This window comes from Dryobates pubescens, chromosome 17 (genome assembly GCF_014839835.1).
Source record: "Dryobates pubescens isolate bDryPub1 chromosome 17, bDryPub1.pri, whole genome shotgun sequence".
Taxonomy (NCBI): domain Eukaryota; kingdom Metazoa; phylum Chordata; class Aves; order Piciformes; family Picidae; genus Dryobates; species Dryobates pubescens.
The window spans coordinates 24,233,812-24,257,056 of NC_071628.1; the positions used below are offsets into that span (position 1 = coordinate 24,233,812).

At 55.2% G+C, this 23,245-nt stretch overlaps 1 protein-coding gene across 1 annotated transcript in view; it reads left to right on the forward strand.

The window, feature by feature from the left end:
* Nucleotides 1-23,245, forward strand: part of MYO9A (myosin IXA) — a 221,133-nt gene that overhangs the window by 49,062 nt on the left and 148,826 nt on the right. Inside the window, exons 3-7 of the mRNA XM_054169279.1 lie at nucleotides 4,339-4,401; nucleotides 7,916-8,015; nucleotides 14,003-14,059; nucleotides 18,498-18,595; nucleotides 22,219-22,345. Coding sequence (XP_054025254.1) covers nucleotides 4,339-4,401; nucleotides 7,916-8,015; nucleotides 14,003-14,059; nucleotides 18,498-18,595; nucleotides 22,219-22,345 — 445 coding nt within the window. The remainder of the gene's footprint in view (nucleotides 1-4,338; nucleotides 4,402-7,915; nucleotides 8,016-14,002; nucleotides 14,060-18,497; nucleotides 18,596-22,218; nucleotides 22,346-23,245) is intronic.

The following is a 23,245-nucleotide window of genomic DNA, read 5'->3' on the forward strand; positions in this document are numbered from 1 at the left end:
TCAGCAAGTGACTCAGGCTGGCTCCAAATGAGCAGAGCTTTGTCAACTCCAGGTTCATTAACTCAGCTGGAACATGAGGAGCAGAGGTGGCATTCCAGGGGCTGTATAATTTCTGCAGCCAGCTAAAAGATCTCTTGCTGGGACTTTGTTGTCATTTTAGAAGCTTTTAATTTTCCTTTTTTACTCCCTTGTTTCCCAGCAGAACTCACAAATAGCTTCCATTAATTTTTCAAATGAGCTTGGGGTACTCTCTGTACCTTCCTGCTGCTTTTTCATCCTACATCAGGTCTGAAGTTCTTCTTCTGTTGGATTTTTGGTCTTCTTTAATTCTGGTGAAGAGTTCTCTTAAAAGGGTAAGACACAGGAGTTTTTCTTATGCCTCCTGAAATCCAGGCTAACAAGACTCCAAAAAATGCCCTGATGATTGCCTTGGCATCCTATAGAAGCTGATGAAGATGAGCCAGCAGTGCCCAGCTGCCCAAGAAGGCCACCAGCAGCCTGGCCTGGATCACCAATAGTGTAGCCAGCAGGAGCAGGGCAGGGATTGTCCCCCTGGACTCAGCACTGCTTAAGCCACAGTTTGAGTGCTAGGTTCAGTTTTGGGCCCCTCACTCCAAGAAGGACATTGAGTGCTGGAGCAGGGCCAGAGAAGGGCAGCAAAGCTGGGGAAGGGTCTGGAGAAGAGGGCTGGGGAGAAGCAGCTGAGGGAGCTGGGGGTGTGCAGTGTGGAGAAGAGAAGGCTAAAAGAGACCTCATTGCTCTCTGCAGCTCCCTGAGTGGAGGCTGCAGTGAGGTGGGGTTGGGCTCTGCTCCCAGGTAACAAATCTTGTCTCCCAAGACAAGAGGAAACATCCTTCAGTTGCAGCAGGGGGATGTATGTTGCAGATGAAGAGAAAGTTCTTCCTTGAAAGGGTTGCCAAGCCCTGGAACAGGCTGCCCAGGGCAGTGTTGGAGGCTCCATCCCGGGAGGGAGAGAAAGTCCTGGAGATGTGGTGCTGAGGGACAGGGCTGAGCAGCAGCCTGGCAGGGTTGGGTTAATGGTTGGACTCAGTGATCTTAGAGGTCTTTTCCAACCTCAACAATTCCATGGTTCTATTTACACTTGGCAGAGAGGTGCAGGGAAGATGGCAGTGATCTGCTGGAGTTCATCAGAGGAGTTTTCTCTTGCCTTGGACCAACAAAGCACTTCCCTGGCCTCTGGCTGCCTGTTGGGGTGTGGCTGTGCTTTGCCATCAGCTTGCAAAATAAAAGTGGAAATAAAAAGAGATTCAGATGAGCTGTTCCTGGCACAGGAGGCCCCAGCTCCCTTCCCCAGCCAGAGCAGATGAGAGCTCTGTGTATTTTCTAAACCCTGAGCTGGATTGTGAAGCACAGCCCCAGCCAGTGATCAGCCTCTAGTTTGCATCTGATTTGCTTTGGTAATGGAACCAGAACTGGCAGCCCTTAATCAGGATTCTGCTCCCTTTGGAGACTGAAAAGAGCAGTTGGGTGCTTGCTTGCAGACCCCATCAACCATCCAACACTAGAAAGAGATTTCAGCTCAAGAGCTGTACCAGCCAAGAGCTCCAGCAGCAGCCCAGCCAAGCCAACCCTGTGAAGATGATTTTAAAACTGATGGAGGTTGAGGCATGGCTGCAGTCAGCTGCCTTCACATAAGGCTTTATGGATTGGTTTTGTTCTCTTTGATGAGTTACAGAACCACAGAATGGTAGTGGTTGGAAGGGGCCTCTGGAGCTCATCCAGTCCAGCCCTCTGCTAAAGCAGGGCACCCACAGCAGCCTGCCCAGGAGGACAATGGCCAGGGGGGGTTGGAAGCTCCTCTCCAGAGAAGGAGACTCCACAACCTCTCTGGGCAGCCTGCTCCAGGCCTCCAGCACCCTCACAGTGACAAAGTTTTCCCTTCTGTTCCCATGGCACCTCCTCTGCTCCAGCTTGCCCCCAGTGCCCCTTGGCCTGTCCTTGGACATCCCTGAGCTCTGTCCTCCTGACACTGCCCTGCACATCTTTATCACCAGCAATGGGGGCAGCCCTCAGGCTCCTCTCTTTCAAGCTCAAGAGCCCCCAGCTCCCTCAGCCTGGCCTCAGGAGAGTCTGGCCCCAGCCTCTTGCCCCCCACCCTGTAGCTCCTGCTGAGCATTGCTCAGCTGCCCTCCAGGGCTGCTCCTCTCCAGGCTCTCAGCCCCAGGGCTCTCAGCCTTTGCTCCTCCCAGAGCTGCTCCAGGCCTTTCAGCAGCTTTGGAGCCTCCACTCTCCAGTAGTTCCCTGTCTCTCCTGAGCTAGGGATTCCAGGACAGGCCATGGGCCTCCAGAGGTGATCCCAGGCAGCATATCACGGGAATCACAGAATGGTTTGGGTTGGAAATGACCTTGAAGATCATCTAGCTCCAACCCTCCTGCCAGGGGATACCTCTTACTAGATCAGAGTGGCCCCATCCAGCCTGGCTTTCAACAGTTGCTGGAAGGTGTCCAGAGAAGGGCAACAAAGCTGGGGAGGGGTCTGGAGCACAGCCCTGTGAGGAGAGGCTGAGGGAGCTGGGGTTGCTTAGCCTGGAGAAGAGGAGGCTCAGGGAGACCTCATTGCTCTCTCCAACTCCCTGAAGGGAGGTTGCAGCCAGCTGGGGGTTGGGCTCTTCTCCCAGGAAAGAAGTGTTTAAGAAGAGTCTGGCTGAGGCCCTTGGTGCCATGGTTGAGTTGCTCAGATGGTGCTGGATGAGAGGTTGGACTGGATGATCTTGAAGGTCTTTTCCAACCTGGTTAATTCTATTCTATTCTATTCTATTCTATTCTATTCTATTCTATTCTATTCTATTCTATTCTATTCTTATGCTATGCTATGCTATGCTATGCTATGCTATGCTATGCTATGCTATGCTATGCTATGCTATGCTATGCTATGCTATGCTATGCTATGCTATTTCCAGGCAAGGCATACTCCAGATGTGCCCTGAAAATTATCAATGTTACTTTATCTGTTAGTGAAAGGAGGGGAGAGCTACTGAGACCCAAGTCATGGATAGAATCATAGAAGTAGAGAATTGTCAGGGTTGGAAGGGATCTCAAGGCTCATCCAGTTCCAACCCCCTGCCATGGGCAGGACCCCTCACACTTGATCAGGTTGCTCAGAGCCAGTCCAGCCTGGCAGATAGGTCTTCCTCATCTGGAGACTGTGGTGGAGAAGTGAACACAGAGGCACCCCCTTGTCCTGCCATGGCCAAGGCTGGTTTGGTTTCCCAGCTGCTCCCTGGCTGGCAGCGTGGGTGCCACGTCACAGGCTGCCTGCAGCAGCAGCAGCACCAGCACAGCTCCAGCAGCAGGGCTGCCAATTATGGCTCTGCTTTGTGAAGCTCTGTCATTACTGGTTAGCATTGTTTGGAAGAAGAAACCTGTCAAAGCTTGTTTGAGCTCCACAAGCTTGACTGAAATGTTTAATGTGGAAACTAAAGATGGTGGTGGTTTGGTTTGGTTTGGTTTGGTTTGGTTTGGTTTGGGTTGGGTTGGGTTGGGTTGGGTTGGGTTGGGTTGGGTTGGGTTGGTTTGGGTTGGTTTGGGTTGGGTTGGTTTGGTTTGGGTTGGGTTGGGTTGGGGTTTTTTTCCCCCTCTGGAGCCTCTTAGTCTAAAATGTAAACTGCAGCAAAAAGCTCTTGCAATTGTTTGGGTTTTGACCCTGGCCACAAGTGAATAACCCAAGCTTTTGTTGAGGAGTGGCTCTTCTGGAGCAGAAGCACAGAGCTGTCAGGGCTGGAAGGGAGCTCAAGGCTCAGCCAGCCCCAACCCCCTGCCATGGGCAGGGACACCTCACACCACAGCAGGTTGCTCACAGCCACCTCCAGCCTGGCTGCAAACACCTCCAGGCAGGAGGCTTCCACCACCTCCCTGGGCAACCTGTGCCAGGCTCTCACCACTGGAGAGCCATGAGCTGGGGGACTCCTCCTGCAGCTGGAGCTGACCTTGCTAACTCCTGCCCCCAGATCTCTTTCTCCTGTGCACAAATCTTGGGCTGCAAGCAATTTCCCTAGTGGATTCCACAGGTATCAGAGCTTCTTGCTCACTGTCAGAATTTCCCCCTGCTCTCCCTGCCCATAGGCTGACACATCTGAGCTCATGTTTTTCATAGCCCAAGTTAGTGTTGGCTTTGTCTCAAACCAGCAAAACCTCAAAAGCCAAGCATAATATTGGCCTTGTTCTGCCTAGGAAGAAATTTATGTAACTAAGTGAAACAAGGCTGGGGCTTTTTTGTGGAAGGCAGAAAAGTCCTGCTCAGGCTGGGTGCATTTCAAGCTTGAAGGTTGGCTCAAGGAATAACTCTGCTTTGTTTCTTTTTTACTTTTTCCCTTCCAGAGCTTATGTTGAAAAGTACCTCCTGGAGAAGTCCAGACTGGTGTACCAGGAGCACAACGAGAGGTAGGTGCTGCTGCTCTGCTGCTGCTGGGGTGAACCCTCTCTGAGCTGGCATAGGGGGGGTTGCACACCTCCCGCCTCCCCCTCTGCTCCACTCTGGTGAGACCCCACCTGGAGCCCTGTGTCCAGTTTTGGAGCCCCTAGTGGAAGGAGGATACAGAACACAGAATTCACCAGGTTGGAAAAGACCTTGGTGATCATCCAGTCCAGCCTCTCACCCAGCACCACCTGATCCACTCAGCCATGGCACCAAGTGCCTCAGCCAGGCTCTGCCTAAACACCTCCAGGGATGGGGACTCCACCACCTCCCTGGGCAGCACATCCCAAGGGCCAATCTCTCTGTCTGGGAAGAACTTTCTCCTCACCTCCAGCCTAAACCTCCCCTGGCACAGCTTGAGACTGTGTCCTCTTGTTCTAGTGCTGGGTGCCTGGGAGAAGAGCCTAACCCCCAGCTGGCTCCAACCTCCCTGCAGGGAGTTGTAGAGAGCAAGGAGGTCTCCCCTGAGCCTCCTCTTCTCCAGGGTGCTGCTCAGAAAGCAAGGATGGGGCAGCCTGCAATAAAAATGACACAGGTATGAGGTAATAGGTTGGACATGATGATCTGAGGTCTTTTCCAACCTGGTTGCTTCTGTGGTTCTGTGAATAGGAAGGGACCTTGAAGGTCATTCAGTTCCAACTCCCTGCCATGGACAGGGACACTTCCCACCAGCCCAGGTTGGTCAAGGTCTCATCCAGCCTAGCACTGAACACCTCCAGGCAGGAGGCATCCAGCACCTCCCTGGGCAACCTGTGCCAGAGTCTCCCCACCCTCACTGCAAAGAATTTCTTCCTCATCTCCAGTCTCAGCCTCCCCTCTCCCAGCTCAAAGCCACTGCACCTCCTCCTGTCACTGCAAGCTGTTGTCCAGGGTCCCTCCCCAGCTCACCTGCAGGGCAGCATTTTATTGACAGTCCCTGCCTTGGATTTTCCACTGTCCTCAGGATTTGTGTCACATGGGTGGCTACCATTGGTTTTCATGTGCAACTTGTAAGCTATTTACTATCTGATCTCTGGAAGGTCCTACACATGGGTCAGGGCAACCCCCAGCATCAATCCAGGCTGGGGATGAAGGGTTAGAGAGCAGCCCTAAGGAGAAGGACTTGGGGGTCTTGGGAGTGCAAAATTGGACATGAGCCAACACTGAGTGCTGCCAGCCCAGAGCCAGCCCTGCCCTGGGCTGGTCCCCAGCATTGTGGGCAGCAGGGGCAGGGAGGGGATTCTGCCCTCTGCTGTGCTCTGCTCAGACCCCCCTGCAGTGCTGGGGCAGCTCTGGAGCCCTCAGCACAGGCAGGGACCTGGTGGAGCAGGGCCAGAGGAGGCCACAGCAGTGCTGGCAGGGCTGGAAGCCCTCTGCTGTGAGGCCAGGCTGGGAGTTGGGGTGGTTCAGCCTGGAGGAGAGAAGGCTCCAGGGAGACCTTGTGGTGGCCTTTGAGTGCTTCAAGGGGGATCAGAGAGCTGGGGACAGTCTCTGAGCAGGGCCTGATGGGACAGGACAAGGGTTGAGGGTTTGAACTGCAAGAGGGAGACTCAGACTGGAGAGAAGGAAGAAATTGTTGATGTTGAGGGAGGTGAGAGCCTGGCCCAGGCTGCCCAGAGAGGTAGTAGATGCTCCATCCCTGGCACCACTGCAGGGCAGGTCGTCTGGGGCTCTGAGCAACCTGCTCTAGCTGCAGCTGTCCCTGCTGGCTGCAGGGGCTTGGACTGGATGAGCTTTGCAGGTCCCTTCCAACCCATCCCATTCTGTGAGTGATTCTCTGATGATTTCAGGGGAAGTTGTTCTTCCAGTTGTGTTTTCCAGTTCTTGCCAGGCTGAAGCCAGCAGAAGGGCTTCTAGAGAAGGCTGAAATGATGCAGACAACAAACTTCAGCAAATCATTCTACCTGCAGCATGTTCCTTGTAGCTCATCCCTCCCTCAGGACTTCTCCCTCTGATTTGTAGCCAGTGTGCTGCTGCTTGCTGTCTCCCAGCCCCTGGCACTCCTCTCTGTGTCTTCCTTTTGAGGCATTCTTGAAGGCTCCCAAAGTTAAACAACCACCAGAGCCTTGACAAATGTCCTGCTGGGTGGTGCCAGATGATTGAAGTTGGTTCCTCCTGGAACAGATCCAACAGGAAAGCAGAGCTTGAGTGTTAGAAATGCTTCTACTCTCCCAAGTGTTAATCCTTGCTGGAGCAGAGCAGCTCAGTGTCACTTGGGCTGGGTTTGGGATGAGTAATATCCAAGTGTTGGGAATGTTTCCATAGCTTTTTGGTTGCTCTGTCTTGGGGAACTGCAACTGCAGAATCAATTCCTCCTTGTAAGTATTAAAACTGATGCTGAGCTCTGCATTCCAGGCAAGATGTTGTTTGGCTTCTAGTAAATCATGGAGTCAGAGGATGGTAGGGGGTTGGAAGGGACCTCTGGAGACCATCCAGTCCAACTCCCCTGCCAGAGCAGGGTCACCCTGGGCAGGTCACACAGGATGCATCCAGGTGGGGCTTGCAAGTCTCCACAGAAGGAGACTCCACAACCTCCCTGGGCAGCCTGCTCCAGGCCTCCAGCGCAGTCAAGAAGTTTTTCCCCATGCTGAGGTGGAGCTTCCTGGGGTACAGCTTGTGCCCATTGCCCCACAGCCTGTCACAGCACACCACTGACCAGAGCCTGGCTCCTTCTCCTTGACCCCCACCCTTCAGATGAGGTTCCCTCAGCCTTCTCTTCTCCAGACTAAACAGCCCCAGGACTCTCAGCCTTTCTTCATCAGACATGTTCCAGCACCTTCATCATCCTCACAGCCTCTGTTGCACTGTCTCCAGCAGTTCCCTGCCTCTCTTGAACTGGGGAACCCAGAACTGGACACAATCCTCCAGCTGTGGTCTCACCATGGCACAGGAGATGGGGAGGAGAACCTCCCCTGACCTGCTGGCCACACTCTTCCTCATGCACCCAGGAGACCACAGACACACAGGCACTGCACCTGTTCCTGACAGCACATGAGATCATCTCAGCTAGGAAACTTTTAAGGGATGGTCTTGGGCACTGGATGTCCTGGGTGGGAATGGGGGGTGGGGTGTCTTGGTCTCCATTATGTGATTCAGTCTTGTCATAAGCTGGCAGAATCAGGATGCTTTAGGGTGGAAGAGACCTTTAAAGATCATCTGGTCCTACCCCCAGTGCAGCCAGCAGGGAGAGCTGCAGCTGGAGCAGATTGCTCAGAGCCCCAGACAACCTGCCCTGCAGTGGTGCCAGGGATGGGGCAGCTCTCAGCTCTCTGGGCAGCCTGGGCCAGGCTCTCAGCACCCTCAGGGGCAACCATTGGTGCTTTGTGTTCAGTCTGAATCTCCTCCTCCACCGCTGCAGAGCGGGCAGGAGCCGTTTCTAAACAGCATTCAAGCCTGAGTGGAAGCTGGAAAATCAGGTTCTGAGGTTTCCCTGAGCTTCTCTGCTTACTGCTCCTGCTGGCTTTGAAGTCTCTAACAGCTTTGTTTTGCATTTGTCCCCAGGAACTACCACGTGTTCTATTACCTGCTGGCAGGAGCCAGCGAGGAGGAGCGCTCAGCCTTTCACCTGCAGCAGCCTGAGGAGTATCATTACCTCAACCAGGTGGGAATGCTCTGCAGCAACTCAGCACAGCAGCTTCTCTGCCCTACCCCTGGCAGTTCAGGCTCAGACAGATGATGTCTGCTTGGCCTAATGCTCCATCCCTGCACATGAGTCTGTCTTGGCAGTTGGAACAGCTGACAGAATGCAGCATTGAATGCCAGAATGGTTTGGCTTGGAGAAGGCCTCCAGGCTCATCCAGTCCAAGCAGCAACCCAACCCCCCCATGGCCACCAAACCCTGGCCCCAGGTGCCATGGCCACAGGTTTCCTGAACACCTCCAGGGCTGGGGACTCCACCAGCTCCCTGGGCAGCCTGTGCCAGTCCCTGACCACTCTGCAGCAAAGACATTTGTGCTCCTCTCCAACCTAAGCCTCCCCTGGCACAATTCCAGGCCATTGCCTCTCCTCCTACCCCTGACACTAGGGAGCAGAGCCCAACCCCAGCTGCCTGCAGCCTCCTCTCAGGGAGCTGCAGAGGGCACTGAGGTCTCCCTCAGCCTCCTCTTCTCCACACTCACCACCCTCAGCTCCCTCAGCTGCTCCTCCCCAGCCCTGTTCTCCAGACCCTTCCTCAGCTTTGTTGCCCTTCTCTGGCCCTGCTCCAGCCTCTCAATGTCCTTCTTGGAGTGAAGGCCCCAAATTGAACCCAGCATTCCAGGTGTGGCCTCCCCAGTCCTGAGTCCAGGGGCACAATGAAGCCAAACCAGGCACTGCTCCCTGACTTTGTGCCTTGCTTGGGCTGTGGTAAATACAGGGTGGTGTGCCCCAGGGATCACTGCTGGGCCTCATCCTCTTTAACATCTCCATTAATGATCTGGATGAGGGCATTGAGTCAGTCATCAGCAAGTTTGCAGATGACACCAAGTTGGGAGCAGATGTTGGTCAGTTAGAGGGCAGAAGAGCTCTGCAGAGGGACCTTGCCAGGCTGCACAGATGGGCAGAGGCCAACAGGATGGCATTCAACAAATCCAAGTGCCAGGGGCTGCACTTTGGCCACAGCAACCCCAGGCAGAGCTACAGGCTGGGGGCAGAGTGGCTGAGAGCTGCCAAACAGAGAGGGACCTGGGGGTGCTGATTGACAGCTGCCTAAACATGAGCCAGCAGTGTGCCCAGGGGGCCAAGAACGCCAATGACATCCTGGCCTGCATCAGGAATAGTGTGGCCAGCAGGAGCAGGGAGGTCATTGTGCCTCTGGACTCTGCACTGGTTAGGCCACACTTTTAGTCCTGTGTCCAGCTCTGGGCCCCTCAGTTTCAGAAGGCCATTGAGAGACTTGAAGGTGTCCAGAGAAGGGCAAGGAGGCTGGGGAGGGGTCTGGAGCACAGCCCTGGCAGGAGAGGCTGAGGGAGCTGGGGCTGCTTAGCCTGCAGAAGAGGAGGCTCAGGGGTGACCTCATTGCTCTCTGCAACTCCCTGCAAGGTGGTTGTAGACAGGAAGGCAAGCAGCCCCAGAACAAGAGGATACAGTCTCAAGCTGTGCCAGGGGAGGTTTAGACTCGAGGTGAGGAGAAAGTTCTTCACCGAGCGAGTCGTTCGTCATTGGGATGTGCTGCCCAGGGAGGTGGTGGAGTCCCCATCCCTGGAGGTGTTCAAGAGGGGATTGGATGTGGCACTTGGTGCCATGGGCTAGTTGTGAGGTCTGTTGGGACAGGTTGGACTCGATGATCCTTGGGGTCTCTTCCAACCTTAGTGATACTGTGAGACTGTGAGACTGTGAATTGTGGAAGGGAGCAGAGCAAGAGGGAGGATCCCACCCCTTGACTCTGCTCTGCTGTGACCCCACCTCCAATCCTGCCTCCAGGTCTGCTGTCACCAGCAGAAGGAGGACTAAGAGCTGGTGGAGAGAGTCCAGAGGAGGCCACAAAATGATCCAAGGGCTGGAGCAGCAATGCTGTGAGGCCAGGCTGAGGGGTCTGGGGCTGTTCAGCCTGGAGAAGACCCCAGGGGGGACCTTAGAGCAACTTTCCAGTACCTGAATGGATCCTACAGGAAGGCTGCAGAGAGACTTTTCCTAAGGGTGTCTAGAGGCAGGACAAGAGGGAATACTTTAAAGCTGAGGGACAGCAGGGTCAGACTGTGGCTTAGGAAGAAGTTCTTCAGTCTGAGGGTGGGAAGACTCTGGCACAGGTTGCCCAGAGAGGCTATGGCTGCCTCCTCCCTGGAGCTGTTCAAGGCCAGGTTGGATGAAAGGTGTCCCTGCCCATGGGAGGGGGTTGGAGTAGATGATCTCTGAGGTCCCTTCCAACCTGAGCTATTCTATGGATCTATGAAAAGGTAACAGCAGAGAGCAAAGTCCAGCCAGCAAGGTCAGCATCTCATAGATTCATTGATCCATGGAATGGGTTGGATTGGAAGGGACCTTCAAGATCATCCAGTTCCAACCTCCCTGCCATGGGCAGCCTTCCAGTACCTGAAGGGGCTCCAGGAGAGCTGGGGAGGGACTTTGGACAAGGGCTGGGAGTGCCAGGATGAGGGGCAATGGCTCTGAGGTGGTGGAGGGAAGAAACTCTTTAGAGTAAGGGTGGGAAGCCCCTGGCACAGGTTGCCCAGGGAGGCTGTGGCTGCCTCCTGCCTGGAGGTGCTGGAAGCCAGGCTGGATGAGGCCTTGAGCAGCCTGGGCTGGTGGGAGGTGTCCCTGCCCATGGCAGGAGGCTTGGAGCTGGCTGATGTTGAAGGTCCCTTCCAACCCAACCCATTCTAGGACTCTTCCCAATGCTTGGCAGTCCCTGAAGGGTGGGTGTCAGGAGGATGCTTCTGTGGTCATCACTGAGCAGGGATCTTCACCCTCAGCTGGAGAGCAGCTCCCAGCACAGCCAGCACAACCCCAACAGCTTTCAGTCTTTCTAGACAAAGAAATGAGCTCCAGAATAGATCCTGGCTGGGATCAGCAATGCTGAGTCCAGCAGCAGGGAGGGGATTGTCCCCTGGGGTTCAGCTCTGGGGAGGCCACACCTGGAGCACTGCATTCAGCTCTGGGCACCTCAGTCCAAGAGAGCTGTGGAGGTGCTGGAGCCAGGGCAGAGGAGGGCAAGGAAGCTGGGAAGGGCCTGGAGAAGAAATCTGCTGGAGAGCAGCTGAAGGAGCTGGGGATGGTTGGTGTGAAACAGAGGAGGCTGAGGGGAGGCCTCATGGCTGCCTACAGCTACCTGCAAGGAGGTTGTGGAGAGGCTGCTGCTGGTCTCTTCTCCCAGGTAATTAGTGCCAGAACAGCAGGAAGAATTTGTTCACAGGAAGAGTGGTCAAGGATTGGAAAGTGCTGCCCAAGGACAGCAGGACACGAGGACACAAGGTTGGTGGAATCACCAGCCCTGGATGTGTTTCAAGGTGGTTTGGATGTGGTGCTCAGGGCTATGGTTTAGGGGTGAGCCTTGCAGAGCAGGGCTCTGGGTTGGACTCGGTGATCCTGAGGCTCTTTTCCATCCTGAATGTTTCTGTGATTCTCTGATCTCAGTTGCCTGAGGGTATTTAAAGGTCTTTGTGCTATGAAACCCAACATCTCTTGCAATATCCCCAGCTCCCACCCACTGGTGGGAAGCAATTCCCCCAAATGAGTACCACCTCAGCAGCTGGAGGCTCTCTGCTGGCTCTCTCTGTGCCTCAGGCACGATTTGGAGCTCTGCTGTGATCCTTACCACCATCTGTGCAGTGGGAGAGTGCCAAGCTGGTTTGGATCAAATGTTGTGTCAGCTTCAGAGGCTCTGTTGGGTGGTTTGCTGGGTTCCTGTTAGCTGAAAACATTGCTTTTAATTACAGCCCGTCCTCCTTCAGGAGCACTTCGGGGGTGTTACCAGTGTGGAGTGGAATTAGCACTCCAGTGGCATGTGGTGTGTGGAAGGAGGAGGAATTTGGGCAAATTAACTTCAAGTGTTTAATTTACAAGAGGGTGCTGTGGGCAGGGAGGGTGCTGAGGTACTCCAGTGGATCAGGGAAGCAGCCTCTGGACACCACCACCAATCTGCATGATGTTAGTTTTCTTGTGATGCTTTTTACAGGCTGAGTATCAGAGAGACCCTTTAGCACTGACAGCTTTGGGCAAGAGCCTCCTTCAGGTGCTTGCAGTGCATCCTTTCCTCTCAAGGCTTTCTGACACTGCACTAACAGCTTCCCTGTGCTCTGCAGGCAAAGGGGGGAAGGGAAAATAAGGAGAGAAAAAGGGAAAAGAGGGACTGGAGGAATGGGGGAAGAAACTCTGGACAATTATTCCATGAGCCTAGAGCATTTAGAGGAGCTTCTTAAATGGAGCCCAGAGAAGTCCCTGCCTCTTTACAAGGACAAGGAATGAGCTCAGAAATGAAGCTAAATCATAGCATCATAGAATCAACCTGGTTGGAAAGACCTCAGAGATCCAGTCTCAGTCTCTCCTTCTCAAGCTTCAATTTCTTGTCCCTCATCCTATCCCTACAAGCCCTTGTAAGAAGTCCCTCCCCAGCTTTGTTGTAAACCCTCTTCAGGTACTGCAAGGCTGCTCTAAGGTCTCCCTGGAGCATTCTCTTCTCCAGGCTGAACAGCCCCAAGTCTCCCAACCTGGCCCCATGGGGGATGTTCTCCAGCCTTCTGGTCATCTTGGTGGCCTTCTTTGACCCACTGCCAGCAGGTTGATGTTCTTTGATGTTGCTTTGCAGCAGTTTTCTATGAGTAGAGCAGAGGTTCAGAGTAGAAAGAAACCTCTGCTCTTCAGTGTGACTTTTTCCATCAGGAGATTTTCAGCTGTAGGTAAAACAAAGGTTTCTCCAACTGTGCAGAGAAAGAGCTTGAAATCAATTAAGCTGATTGCATGAGAGGTCCTCAGTTCCTGGAAAACACTGCAGGCAGGAGTCAGAGCACCTGTGGTGATAGGATGGGAGGGAATGGATTGAAGCTGGAAGAGGGAGGATTGAGACTGGAGATGAGGAAGAAATTCTTTGCAGGGAGGCTGGAGAGACTCTGGCACAGGCTGCCCAGGGAGGCTGTGGCTGCCTCCTGCCTGCAGGTGTTGAAGGCCAGGCTGGATGAGGCCTTGAGCAGCCTGGGCTGGGGGGAGGTGTCCCTGCCCATGGCAGGGGGTTGGCACTGGATGATGTTGAAGGTCCTTTCCAGCCCAACCCATTCTGTGTTTCTATGAACCCAAGAGTTTTAGAAATCTTCCCCTGAACCAAAAATCAGAGCAGGGAATGAGTCATAGAGTCGTAGAATCAATAAGGTTGGAAAAGACCTCAAAGATCAGCAAGTCCAAGCTGTCACCCAACACCTCCTGACAGCTAAGCCATGGCTCCAAGGGCCACATCCAATCCCCTCTTCAACACCTCCAGGGATGGGGACTCCACCACCTCCCTGGGCAGCACATCCCAATGGCCAATTCCTCTTGCTGGGAAGAACTTTCCCCTCACCTCCAGCCTAAACCTCCCCTGGCACAGCTGGAGACTGTGTCCTCTTGTTCTGGTGCTGCTTGCCTGCCTGGGAGCAGAGCCCAACCCCCAGCTGGCTCCAACCTCCCTGCAGGGAGTTGCAGAGAGCAAGAAGGTCTCCCCTGAGCCTCCTCTTCTGCAGGCTAAGCAAGCCCAGCTCCCTCAGCCTCTCCTGCCAGGGCTGTGCTCCAGACCCCTCCCCAGCCTCCTTGCCCTTCTCTGGACACCTTCAAGTCTCTCAATGGCCTTCTGAAACTGAGGAGCCCAGAGCTGGCCACAGGACTCCAGGGGTGGCCTCACCAGTGCTGAGCCCAGGGCACAATGACCTCCCTGCTGCTGCTGGCCACACTCTGCCTGCTGCAGGCCAGGATGCCCTTGGCCTTCTTGGCCCCCTGGGCACACTGCTGGCTCCTGTTTAGGTGGCTGTCAATCAGCACCCCCAGGTCCCTTTGTGCCTGGCTGCTCTCAGCCACCCTATCCCCAGCCTGCAGGAGAAGAATTCACTTCACTTGGGATGCCAAGGATGCTGCACTTGGGATGCTCCCTCCGAGCAGGGAGTTGGTTTGGGAGGGAGCAGCACTTAACCCAGTGTGCCTTGCTTTCAGATGGCAAAGAAAGCCCCCAGCCAGAGCTGGGATGATTGCTGCTCTGACTCTGAGCCGGTCAGTACCAGTCCCTGTGTCTTCTGTGTTGCTGGGGCAGGCCTGCTGCTCTCTTGGGTTTGTTAAGGTGCACCAAGAGCTGAGCAGCAAACAAAGTCAGATGCAATTTAATCTCTTCATGACCATCTCCCTGCCTCTGCCCTGCAGTGGTGTTGCTTGTGTGTGAGCTCATGGCCATGCAGCTGTTTTCTGCCTTGCCCTTTTTTGTTTCCTTCCATCTGGAAAGCTTCCTCAGCACCTGCAGGTGGTCAGCTACTCTGGGCAAACTAAGAAGGGTTGCTTTCATTCCTTCTTGACGACAGAAGAGCTTGTGATCCAGCAGCCCTGTGGAAGCTGCAGTTTCTGTCTGATAAAGCAGCAAATCAGAGCTGTATCAGTTCCTGGAGGTGGTGGCAGTGGCTTCCAGAGGGGAAAAACCCCAACCAAACACAAATCCCCAATCATCCCTCCCCAGCCATCTGTGAGCAAATCAAACCCTGCTGGTGTTCAGAATGCAAAGTTCAGGTCCTTCTCCCCAAGCAGTTCCACTGCCAGGCTCATCCTTTCCAGATAGATCCACCCAGAAAAGGGAGCAGTGAAGCCTCTCCCCCTGCCCTGGCTCCTCCTGTGAGCCACCAGGGAGGAGCTGGCTTCAGCTGGCGACGTGCTTTGGATGTCTGTGTGTCCTGTGGGGCTCTCTTGGCTGTCTTGCATGGGGAAGCATGTTTGAGGTCAGCTGCATGTTGGTGCTGCTCAGTTTGCTCTGTGCTTCATGGCTGCTGGACTGCACTGCCTGATGCAGCTGGAAGAGTCCCAGGTGATCTCTGCAGGACCTGAGCTGCACTTGGGCTAGAGAAATGTCCTGAGAGCCAGGCTTTGCTGCAAGGAGGCGGGGAGGGAAAGGAATTGGACCCCCAAAAGGTTACAAATGGTGAATAGTGTACTGGCATCCTTAAGACACCATCTGAAGGTGAGCCAGCAGTGCCCAGCTGGCCAAGAGGGCCACCAGCAGCCTGGCCTGGACCAGCAGTGGTGTGGCCAGCAGGAGCAGGGCAGGGATTGTGCCCTGTACTGGGCAATGGGGAGGCCACAGCTTGAGAGCTGGGTTCAGTTTTGGGCTCCTCACTCCCAGAAGGACATTGAGGGTTGGGAAGGGTCTGCAGAAGAGGGCTGGGGAGGAGCAGCTGAGGGAGGTGGGGGGGTTGGTGTGGAGAAAAGGAAGCTGAGGGAGACCTCATTGCTCTCTGCAGCTCCCTGAGAGGAGGCTGCAGGGAGCTGGGGTTGGGCTCTGCTCCTTATCTCATGGGATAGGAGGAGAGGAAATGGCCTGGAATTGTGCCAGGGGAGGGTTAGGTTGGAGATGAAGAAAAATGTCTTTGCTTCGGGAGTGGTCAGGGACTGGCAGAGGCTGCCCAGGGAGGTGGTGGAGTCCCCAGCCCTGGAGGTGTTCCAGAAAGCTGTGGCCATGGCACCTGGGGCCAGGGTTTGATGGCCATGGGGGGGTTGGGTTGCTGCTTGGACTGGATAAGCTTGGAGGTCTTTTCCAACCCAAACAGTTCTATGGTTCATCAGCATCCTTTATACATCTGCAGCCTTCCAAGGTCCCACAAGAGCTTTTCCATGTCCCTTCATACACTGAAGCTGCAAAGACCTTCATTGCTCCAGGAATGGCTTGGGACAATGTACTGCAAAAATTAAGATTAAAACAACCCTCAGCTTTGATTCCTTCTTCTGGAGAGGCCACTGAGGACTCCCCACATGGGATGGCCTCATTCTGCCCAGCAGTTCTGTGTGCTGTTGCAGCTTGGCTACTGAGCTGCTGCTTTATGTTCCCTTGGGATCATGTGGTGGCTTCAGCTGGTGATTCACTCCTAAGCAGCCCTGGACCTCTCCACATCGCCATGCACTCAACCTGCTGCAGATGGCCAGCCTAGAAAGAAACCCTCTGTGATGTCACAGAATCACAGAATGGTGGGGTTGGAAGGGACCTCCAAAGCTCACCCAGTCCCAGGCCCTGCACTCAGCAGGGACATCCTCCACTAGATCAGGGTGCCCAGAGCCCTGTCCAGCCTCACCTTGAGTATCTCCAGGGCTGGGGCCTCAGCCACCTCCCTGGGCAACCTGCTGCAGTGTTCCAGCAGCCTCCTGCTGCAGAACTTGTTCCTCACATCCAATCTCAATCTGCTCTGCTCTCATTTCAAACCATTGTCCCTGGTCCTGTCCCTGCAGGCCTTTGGGAACAGTCCCTCTGCAGCCTGCTTGGAGCCCCTTCAGGTCCTGGCAGGCTGCTCTAAGGTCTCCCTGGAGCCTTCTCTTCTCCAGGCTGAACTCCCCCAGCTCCCTCAGCCTGTCCTTGTAGCAGAGCTGCTCCAAGCCCCTGAGCGTTTTGTGCCCCTCCTCTGGATGCTCTCTATCAGGTCCATGTCCTTCATGTGTTGAGGGCTCCAGAGCTGTCTCCTGTCCACTTTTCCATGGCAGTCCCTGGGTAGCTTCACTGTAACCATAGCCAGCAGGGGATCTTTGCTCCAGCAATCCCTGGGCTTGGGCTTTGCAATGCTTCTGTGCCCTGATAGCCAGAACATTACCTTTTTTATCTGCAATTATGATCCATTAGGAGCTGAAACAGCACAGAGCATCGGCTTTGGAGGAGCTAGCTTGGAAAAGGCCTTTCCATGGGGCTTAATGAGCTTGGCAATTGTGATGTAAATCATTAATTAAAGGCCCTTGGGGAGTTTGTGCTGCCTGGGAGCTGTCGATGGTGGTGTGCTGTTGGCTCCTGACTTCATTTGGGATGGATGATGGCACAACATGGAATTGTCCTCTGGAATGTGAATGCCACTTCAGAAATGTGGAGGGGGAAAAAAGCTTTGCTTGCAGAATTTTGTAGTATTAGCAGCAGGAGATCAGACTGCTGGAGTGGGGCCAGAGGAGGACATGGAGATGATCAGAGGGCTGTGGGGACGGGCTGGGAGAGCTGGGGCTGTTCAGCCTGGAGAAGGGAAGGCTCCTAGAGACCTCAGAGCAACCTTCCAGTACCTGAAGGAGCTCCAGGAGAGCTGGGGAGGCACTTTTGATGAGGGCTGGGAGTGCCAGGATGAGGGACAATGGTTTCAATCTGGAGCAGGGCAGATTTAGGTTGGACACCAGGAGGAAGTTCTGCACAGTGAGGCTGGTGAAATACAGGACCAGGTTGCCCAGGGATGTGGTGGTGGCCTCATCCCTGGAGACATTCAAGGGTAAATTCAGTGGGGCCCTCAGCTCTGCTCACTGCAGGGGGGATGAGCAAGGTGACCTTTGAGGGGTCTGAGCCAAACAGAGGGGCAAAGTCCCCTCCCTGTGCTGCAGCTCAGAATCCCCTGCCCTGGCTGCAGCTCAGCACTCAGCTGCCTGCTGGGCTGCCAGGGACCACTGCTGGCTCCTGGGGAGTTTGGCACCAACTGACACCCCCAAGGCCTTCTCCTCCAGGCTACTCTCCAGTCACCCCTCACCCAGCCTGGATTTGTGTTGGAGCTGCCCCCTCAGCTGCAGGGCTTTTCATGCTGTATACTCTTTCTGATATCCAAGTGGCAAAATTCTGCCTTGCTCCTGGAGCTTATCCTGGTTGGCTGTTCCTTGCTGTCTCTGCTCTGGTGTCTCTGGGCTGGCTTTTGGGGTCACAGGATCACAAGATCTTAGGAGCTGGAAGGGGCCCCTGGCGATCCCCAAGTCCAAGCCCCTGCCAGAGCAGGAGCAGAGAACCCAGCACAGGTCACACAGGAACACATCCAGATGGGGCTGGAAAGGCTCCAGAGAAGGAGACTCCACAACCTCTCTGGGCAGCCTGCTCCAGGGCTCTGGGACCTCACAGTGCAGAAGTTCCTCCTCCTGGTGAGGTGGAACCTCCTGTGCTGGACTTTGTATCCATTGCCCCTTGGCCTATCCCAGGGCACAGAGAGCAGAGCCTGTCCCTGTTCCCTGCCTCCTGACCCCCAGCCCTCATCTATTGATAGCCATTGATCAGATCCCTCTCAGCCTTCTCCTCTCCAGACTAACCACCCCCAGGGCCCTCAGCCTCTCCTCCCCAGGCAGTGCTGCAGTCCCTTCAGCATCCTTGGAGCCCTCCCTTGGACTCCCTCCAGCAGATCCCTGTCCCTCCTGAGCTGGGGAGCCCAGAACTGGATGCAGTATTCCAGGTGGGGCCTCACTAGGGCAGATTAGAGAGAGAAGAACCTGCCTGGATCTGCTGGCCACACTCTGCTGAATGCACCCCAGGGTCATCCCCCACAGTCCTGCCCCATGCCATCAGCAGAGCCTCTGGGTGACCTCATTCCTCACTACCAGACTGGGACTGTTCCAGATGCTGCTGGAAGGCCTGGAGGTCACTCAGTGGTGTTTGGGAGATGCTGAGCTGGCCATGTGGGGGTTGTCCTGAGCTTGCTCTCCTTCAGCACTCTGATCTGCTGTGTTTGCACCCCCCCAGGACTGCTTCTCCGTGGAAGGGGAGGACCTGAAGCACGACTTTGAGCGGCTGCAGCTGGCCATGGAGATGGTGGGGTTCCTGCCCAGGACACGCAGACAGTGAGTTTGTTTGCCATCTTAGCAGCTGGAAGATGAAGTGAAACCACCACAAGCAGTGTGGCAGCTGCCCTGCCTCAGGCCAGCTCAACAGTGAACCTGCCAGGCTGCTGGGGAGGAGTGTTACTGCACTTGATGGTCTCAGAGGTCTTTTCCAGCCTCAATGATTCTGTGCTCCTGTGGTGCCCTGTGGGTGCCCTGTCCCTGGAAGTGTTCAAAACCAGATTGGACAGGGACTGAAACTCTGCCAGGGGAGGGTTAGGTTGGAGATGAGGGAAAATGTCTTTGCTGCAAGGGTGCTCAGGGGTTGGAACAGGCTGCCCAGGGAGGCGGTGGAGTCTCCTCTGGAGACTTTGCAGCCCCATCTGGATGTGTTCCTGTGCTGGATTCTATGCTCCTGCTCTGGCAGGGGGTTGGACTTGGGGATCTCCAGAGGTCCCTTCCAACCTCTACCATCCTGTGAGCCTGTGAAATGAGCTCCCATTTGAAGGTGTTTCTTCAGTGCCTGTCCTCAGGGTGCTGCAAGATAGTGGCACAAGGCTGTGGTCCTTCAGGAAGAGACTGCAGAGTGTGGGGCCAGCAGGGTTCTGTGCTCAGCGACTTGCGGTGTCTGGTTGTGTCTGACCATGGTGTTAAGTGTTGAGGAGTGGTGATGGAGCTGCTGCCATGTCTGAAGGTAAGGAGAGGCAGTCAAGGATGGACAAGGGCTGAGAGAGTTGGGGTTGTTGAGCATGGAGAAGAGAAGGCTCTGGGGAGACCTTCTGGTGGCCTCTCAGTACTTCAAGGGGCCAAGCTGCTCAGGGAGGCTGGGGATGTCCCCTCCCTGCAGGTGTGTGGCTGTGGCCCTTAGAGCCAGGGTTTGATGGCCATGGTGGGGTTGGGTTGCTGGTTGGACTGGATGAGCTTGGAGGCCTTTTTGCTGTCTATGTGGATGTATCTCCAGACAGAGATCCACCTTACATCATGGATTTTCATACTCTGTGTTTGCATATGGGAGCTGTTCTGTGATGGCTTTTCCAACCCAACCAATGCTCTGATTCTAGTGGAGGATGTCCCTGCCCATGGCGGGGCAGTTGAATGAGATGACTCCTGTTACATTCCCAGCAGGCTTCCTCCTCTTTCCACAGCCAGGTTTCAGCACAAGGCTTTTCTAAAGCCAGTTTGGGGGGAGGGAGTTCAGCTGCTGGAGTGAAGCAATGAGTAAGCATCAGGCCTGAGCTGGGTTGGATGTCACAGTCAATCCAAGCCATCATTTATCTTGGCACACAGGTTCTTGTATTTCTCCTTGTGAATTCTGCTGGTCACAATCCACTGCAGCCTTCACTCTCAGCAAATTTATTCTGCTTGGTGTTGTACAGCTGCAACAGGAGTGAATCACCACCTGCAGCACAGGGTACCAGGGAATCAGAGTGGAGCAGGTTGGAAGGGACCTTGGACCTCATCTACTCCAACCCCCCTGCCGTGGGCAGGGACACCTCTCAACTAGACTTGGTTGCCCAAGGCCTCATCCAGCCTGGCCTTGAACACCCCCAGGCAGGAGGCCTCCACAGCTTCTCTGGGCAGCCTGTGCCAGAGCCTCACCACCCTCAGACCGAAGTTCTTCCTCAGCTCCAGTCTATCCCTGCTCTGCCTCACCTTCAAACTTTGGCCTGGCTCTAGACACCCTCAGGAGCAGTCCCTCTGCAGCCTTCCTGCAGGATCCCTTCAGCTATTGGAAGGCAGCTCTGAGGTCCCCCCAGAGTCTTCTCCATTCCAGGTTGAACCCCCCCCAGCTCCTTCAGCCTGGCCTCACAGCAGAGCTGTTCCAGCCCTTGGATCATCCTTGTGGCCTCTGGAGGCCTTTCTCCACTGGCTCCTAGTCCTTCTTCTGCTGGGGACACCAGCCCTGGAGGCAGGATGGGAGGTGGGGTCTCAGCAGAGCCAAGGGAGGATCTCTGCAGTCTCTCTCTACTTTTAGATTTGATTTTCATGGCAAAGCTTCAGCTTTGACCTTCGTTCAGGCAGTTACAGAGGAAAGATGTTGACAGCTGCATCCCTCTGGTCCACAACAAGGATTCAGTATCCTGACCTTAGAGGTGGGGAAGGACTGCTTGGCAGGTGCAGGTGGTGCCCAAGCAGAGCAGGGCTCCAGGTGGCTTCCTAGCCTGGAGCAGCAGTGGTGTGGGCAGCAGGAGCAGGGACGTGGTTGTGCCCCAGTCCTCAGAGCTGCTGAGGCTGGGTTCAATTTTGGGCTCCTCACTCCAAGAAGGACATGGAGGGGCTGGAGCATGCCCAGAGACAGTGAGGGTGGGGAGACACTGGAACAGGTTACCCAGGAAGGTTGTGGATGCCTCCTCCCTGGAGGTGTTCAAGGCCAGGCTGGATGAGCAGCCTAGGGTGAGAGGTTACAGAATCATAGAATCAATAAGGTTGGAAAAGCCCTCAGAGCTCATCAAGTCCAACCTCTCACCCAGCACCTCCTGACAGCTAAACCATGGCTCCAAGGGCCACATCCAGTCCCCTCTTGAACACCTCCAGGCATGGGGACTCCACCACCTCCCTGGGCAGCACAGCCCAAGGGCCAATTCCTCTTGCTGGGAAGAACTTTCTCCTCACCTCCAGCCTAAACCTCCCCTGGCACAGCTGGAGACTGTGTCCTCTTGTTCTGGTGCTGCTTACCTGCCTGGGAGAAGAGCCCAAGCCCCAGCTGGCTCCAACCTCCCTGCAGGGAGTTGCAGAGAGCAAGAAGGTCTCCCCTGAGCCTCCTCTTCTGCAGGCTAAGCAAGCCCAGCTCCCTCAGCCTCTCCTGCCAGGGCTGTGCTCCAGACCCCTCCCCAGCCTCCTTGCCCTTCTCTGGACACCTTCAAGTCTCTCAATGGCCTTCTGAAACTGAGGAGCCCAGAGCTGGCCACAGGACTCCAGGGGTGGCCTCACCAGTGCTGAGCCCAGGGCACAATGACCTCCCTGCTGCTGCTGGCCACACTCTGCCTGCTGCAGGCCAGGATGCCCTTGGCCTTCTTGGCCCCCTGGGCACACTGCTGGCTCATGTTTAGGCAGCTGTCAATCAGCACCCCCAGGTCCCTTTGTGCCTGGCTGCTCTCAGCCACTCTGACCCCAGCCTGTAGCTCTGCCTGGGGTTGCTGTGGCCAAAGTGCAGCCCCTGGCACTTGGACTTGTTCAGTGCCATCCTGTTGGCCTTTGCCCATCTGTGCAGCCTGGCAAGGTCCCTCTGCAGAGCTCTGCTGCCCTCTAACAGATCAACTCCTGCCCCCAGCTTGGTGTCCTCTGCACATCTCCTGCTGCTAGACTCCATCCCCTCCTCCAGATCATCAATACAGATATTGACCAGGCTGGGGCCCAGCACTGCTCCCTGGGGAACACCACTGGTGCCTGGCTGCCAGCTGGCTGTGGCACCATTCACCACCACTCTCTGTGCTCAGCCTCCAGCCAGTTCCTCACCCAGCTCAGAGCTGCTGTCCCAGCCAGGGGCTGACAGCTTGGCCAGGAGGTTGCTGTGGGTGTCCCTGCCCATGGCAGGCGGGGTTGGAACTAAATGATCTTTGAGGTCCCTTCCAACCCAGTCCACTCTGTGAGCTGTATGAGATGGAAGCCAGCTGGGTGCCAGTGAGTTTTTGTCTTTGCTTCAGAATCTTCTCGCTGCTGTCAGCCATCCTGCACCTGGGCAACATCCGCTACAAGAAGAAGACTTACAGGGACGACTCCATCGACATCTGCAACCCTGAGGTGCTGCCCATCGTCTCAGACCTGCTGGAGGTAAGCCTTGCCTCCACAGCTGCAGTGGAATGGATGCTTTTAGGTATTTTATAGGTAGTACTTCTCTGTCTGGTACCTTCCCACAGGCTGTGACTCAAATTCAAGCAGCTCTTGGCTCAGGGAGGGCTAAGGAGCTCTCTCCTCTCATGCCCAGTTCATGGTGTGGAGCTTGCCCTTGGCTCAGGGAGGGCTAAGGAGCTCTCTCCTCTCATGCCCAGTTCATGGTGTGGAGCTTGCCCTTGGCTCAGGGAGGGCTAAGGAGCTCTCTCCTCTCATGCCCAGTTCATGGTGTGGAGCTTGCCCTTGGCCTAGGGAGGGCTAAGGAGCTCTCTCCTCTCATGCCCAGTTCATGGTGTGGAGCTTGCCCTTGGCTCAGGGAGGGCTAAGGAGCTCTCTCCTCTCATGCACATTTCCTAGTCTGGAGCTTGTCCTTGGCTCAAGGAGGGTTAGGGGCATCTCTCTAAGTCTCTCTCTTGTGTGCTCTGTTGCTGGGCTGTAGCCTTTCTGTGGCTCTTCTGGGATTCAGTTCTCTTGGACCTTCTCCCCTTTCTGCCTTGGTCCCAAGGCCCAGGCACAGTTTGTTGCCTTTTAGGACAGACCCTTCAGCTGCTAGTCCAGCAGCATTGGGCTCTTGTTGCTGCTGGGAGACAGCAAGGCAAGGTGCCTAGCTTCTTGCCTGGGTCAAATACTGTCCCAGGATGATTAATGCCCTTTGGAAACCTGCTAGCTGAACCTATAGGATGGGGCATAGCCAAGCATGGCCAGGGGCACACACTGTTCACAGCTGTGTCAGAAAGTTCATCACACCTGCTGCATGTTCATTTGGACCCTCTGGAGCCAGGAGGTGTCCAGGTTTGCACACTCCCAGGAGCTTCCAAGGTCAATCACACGTGCTGCACA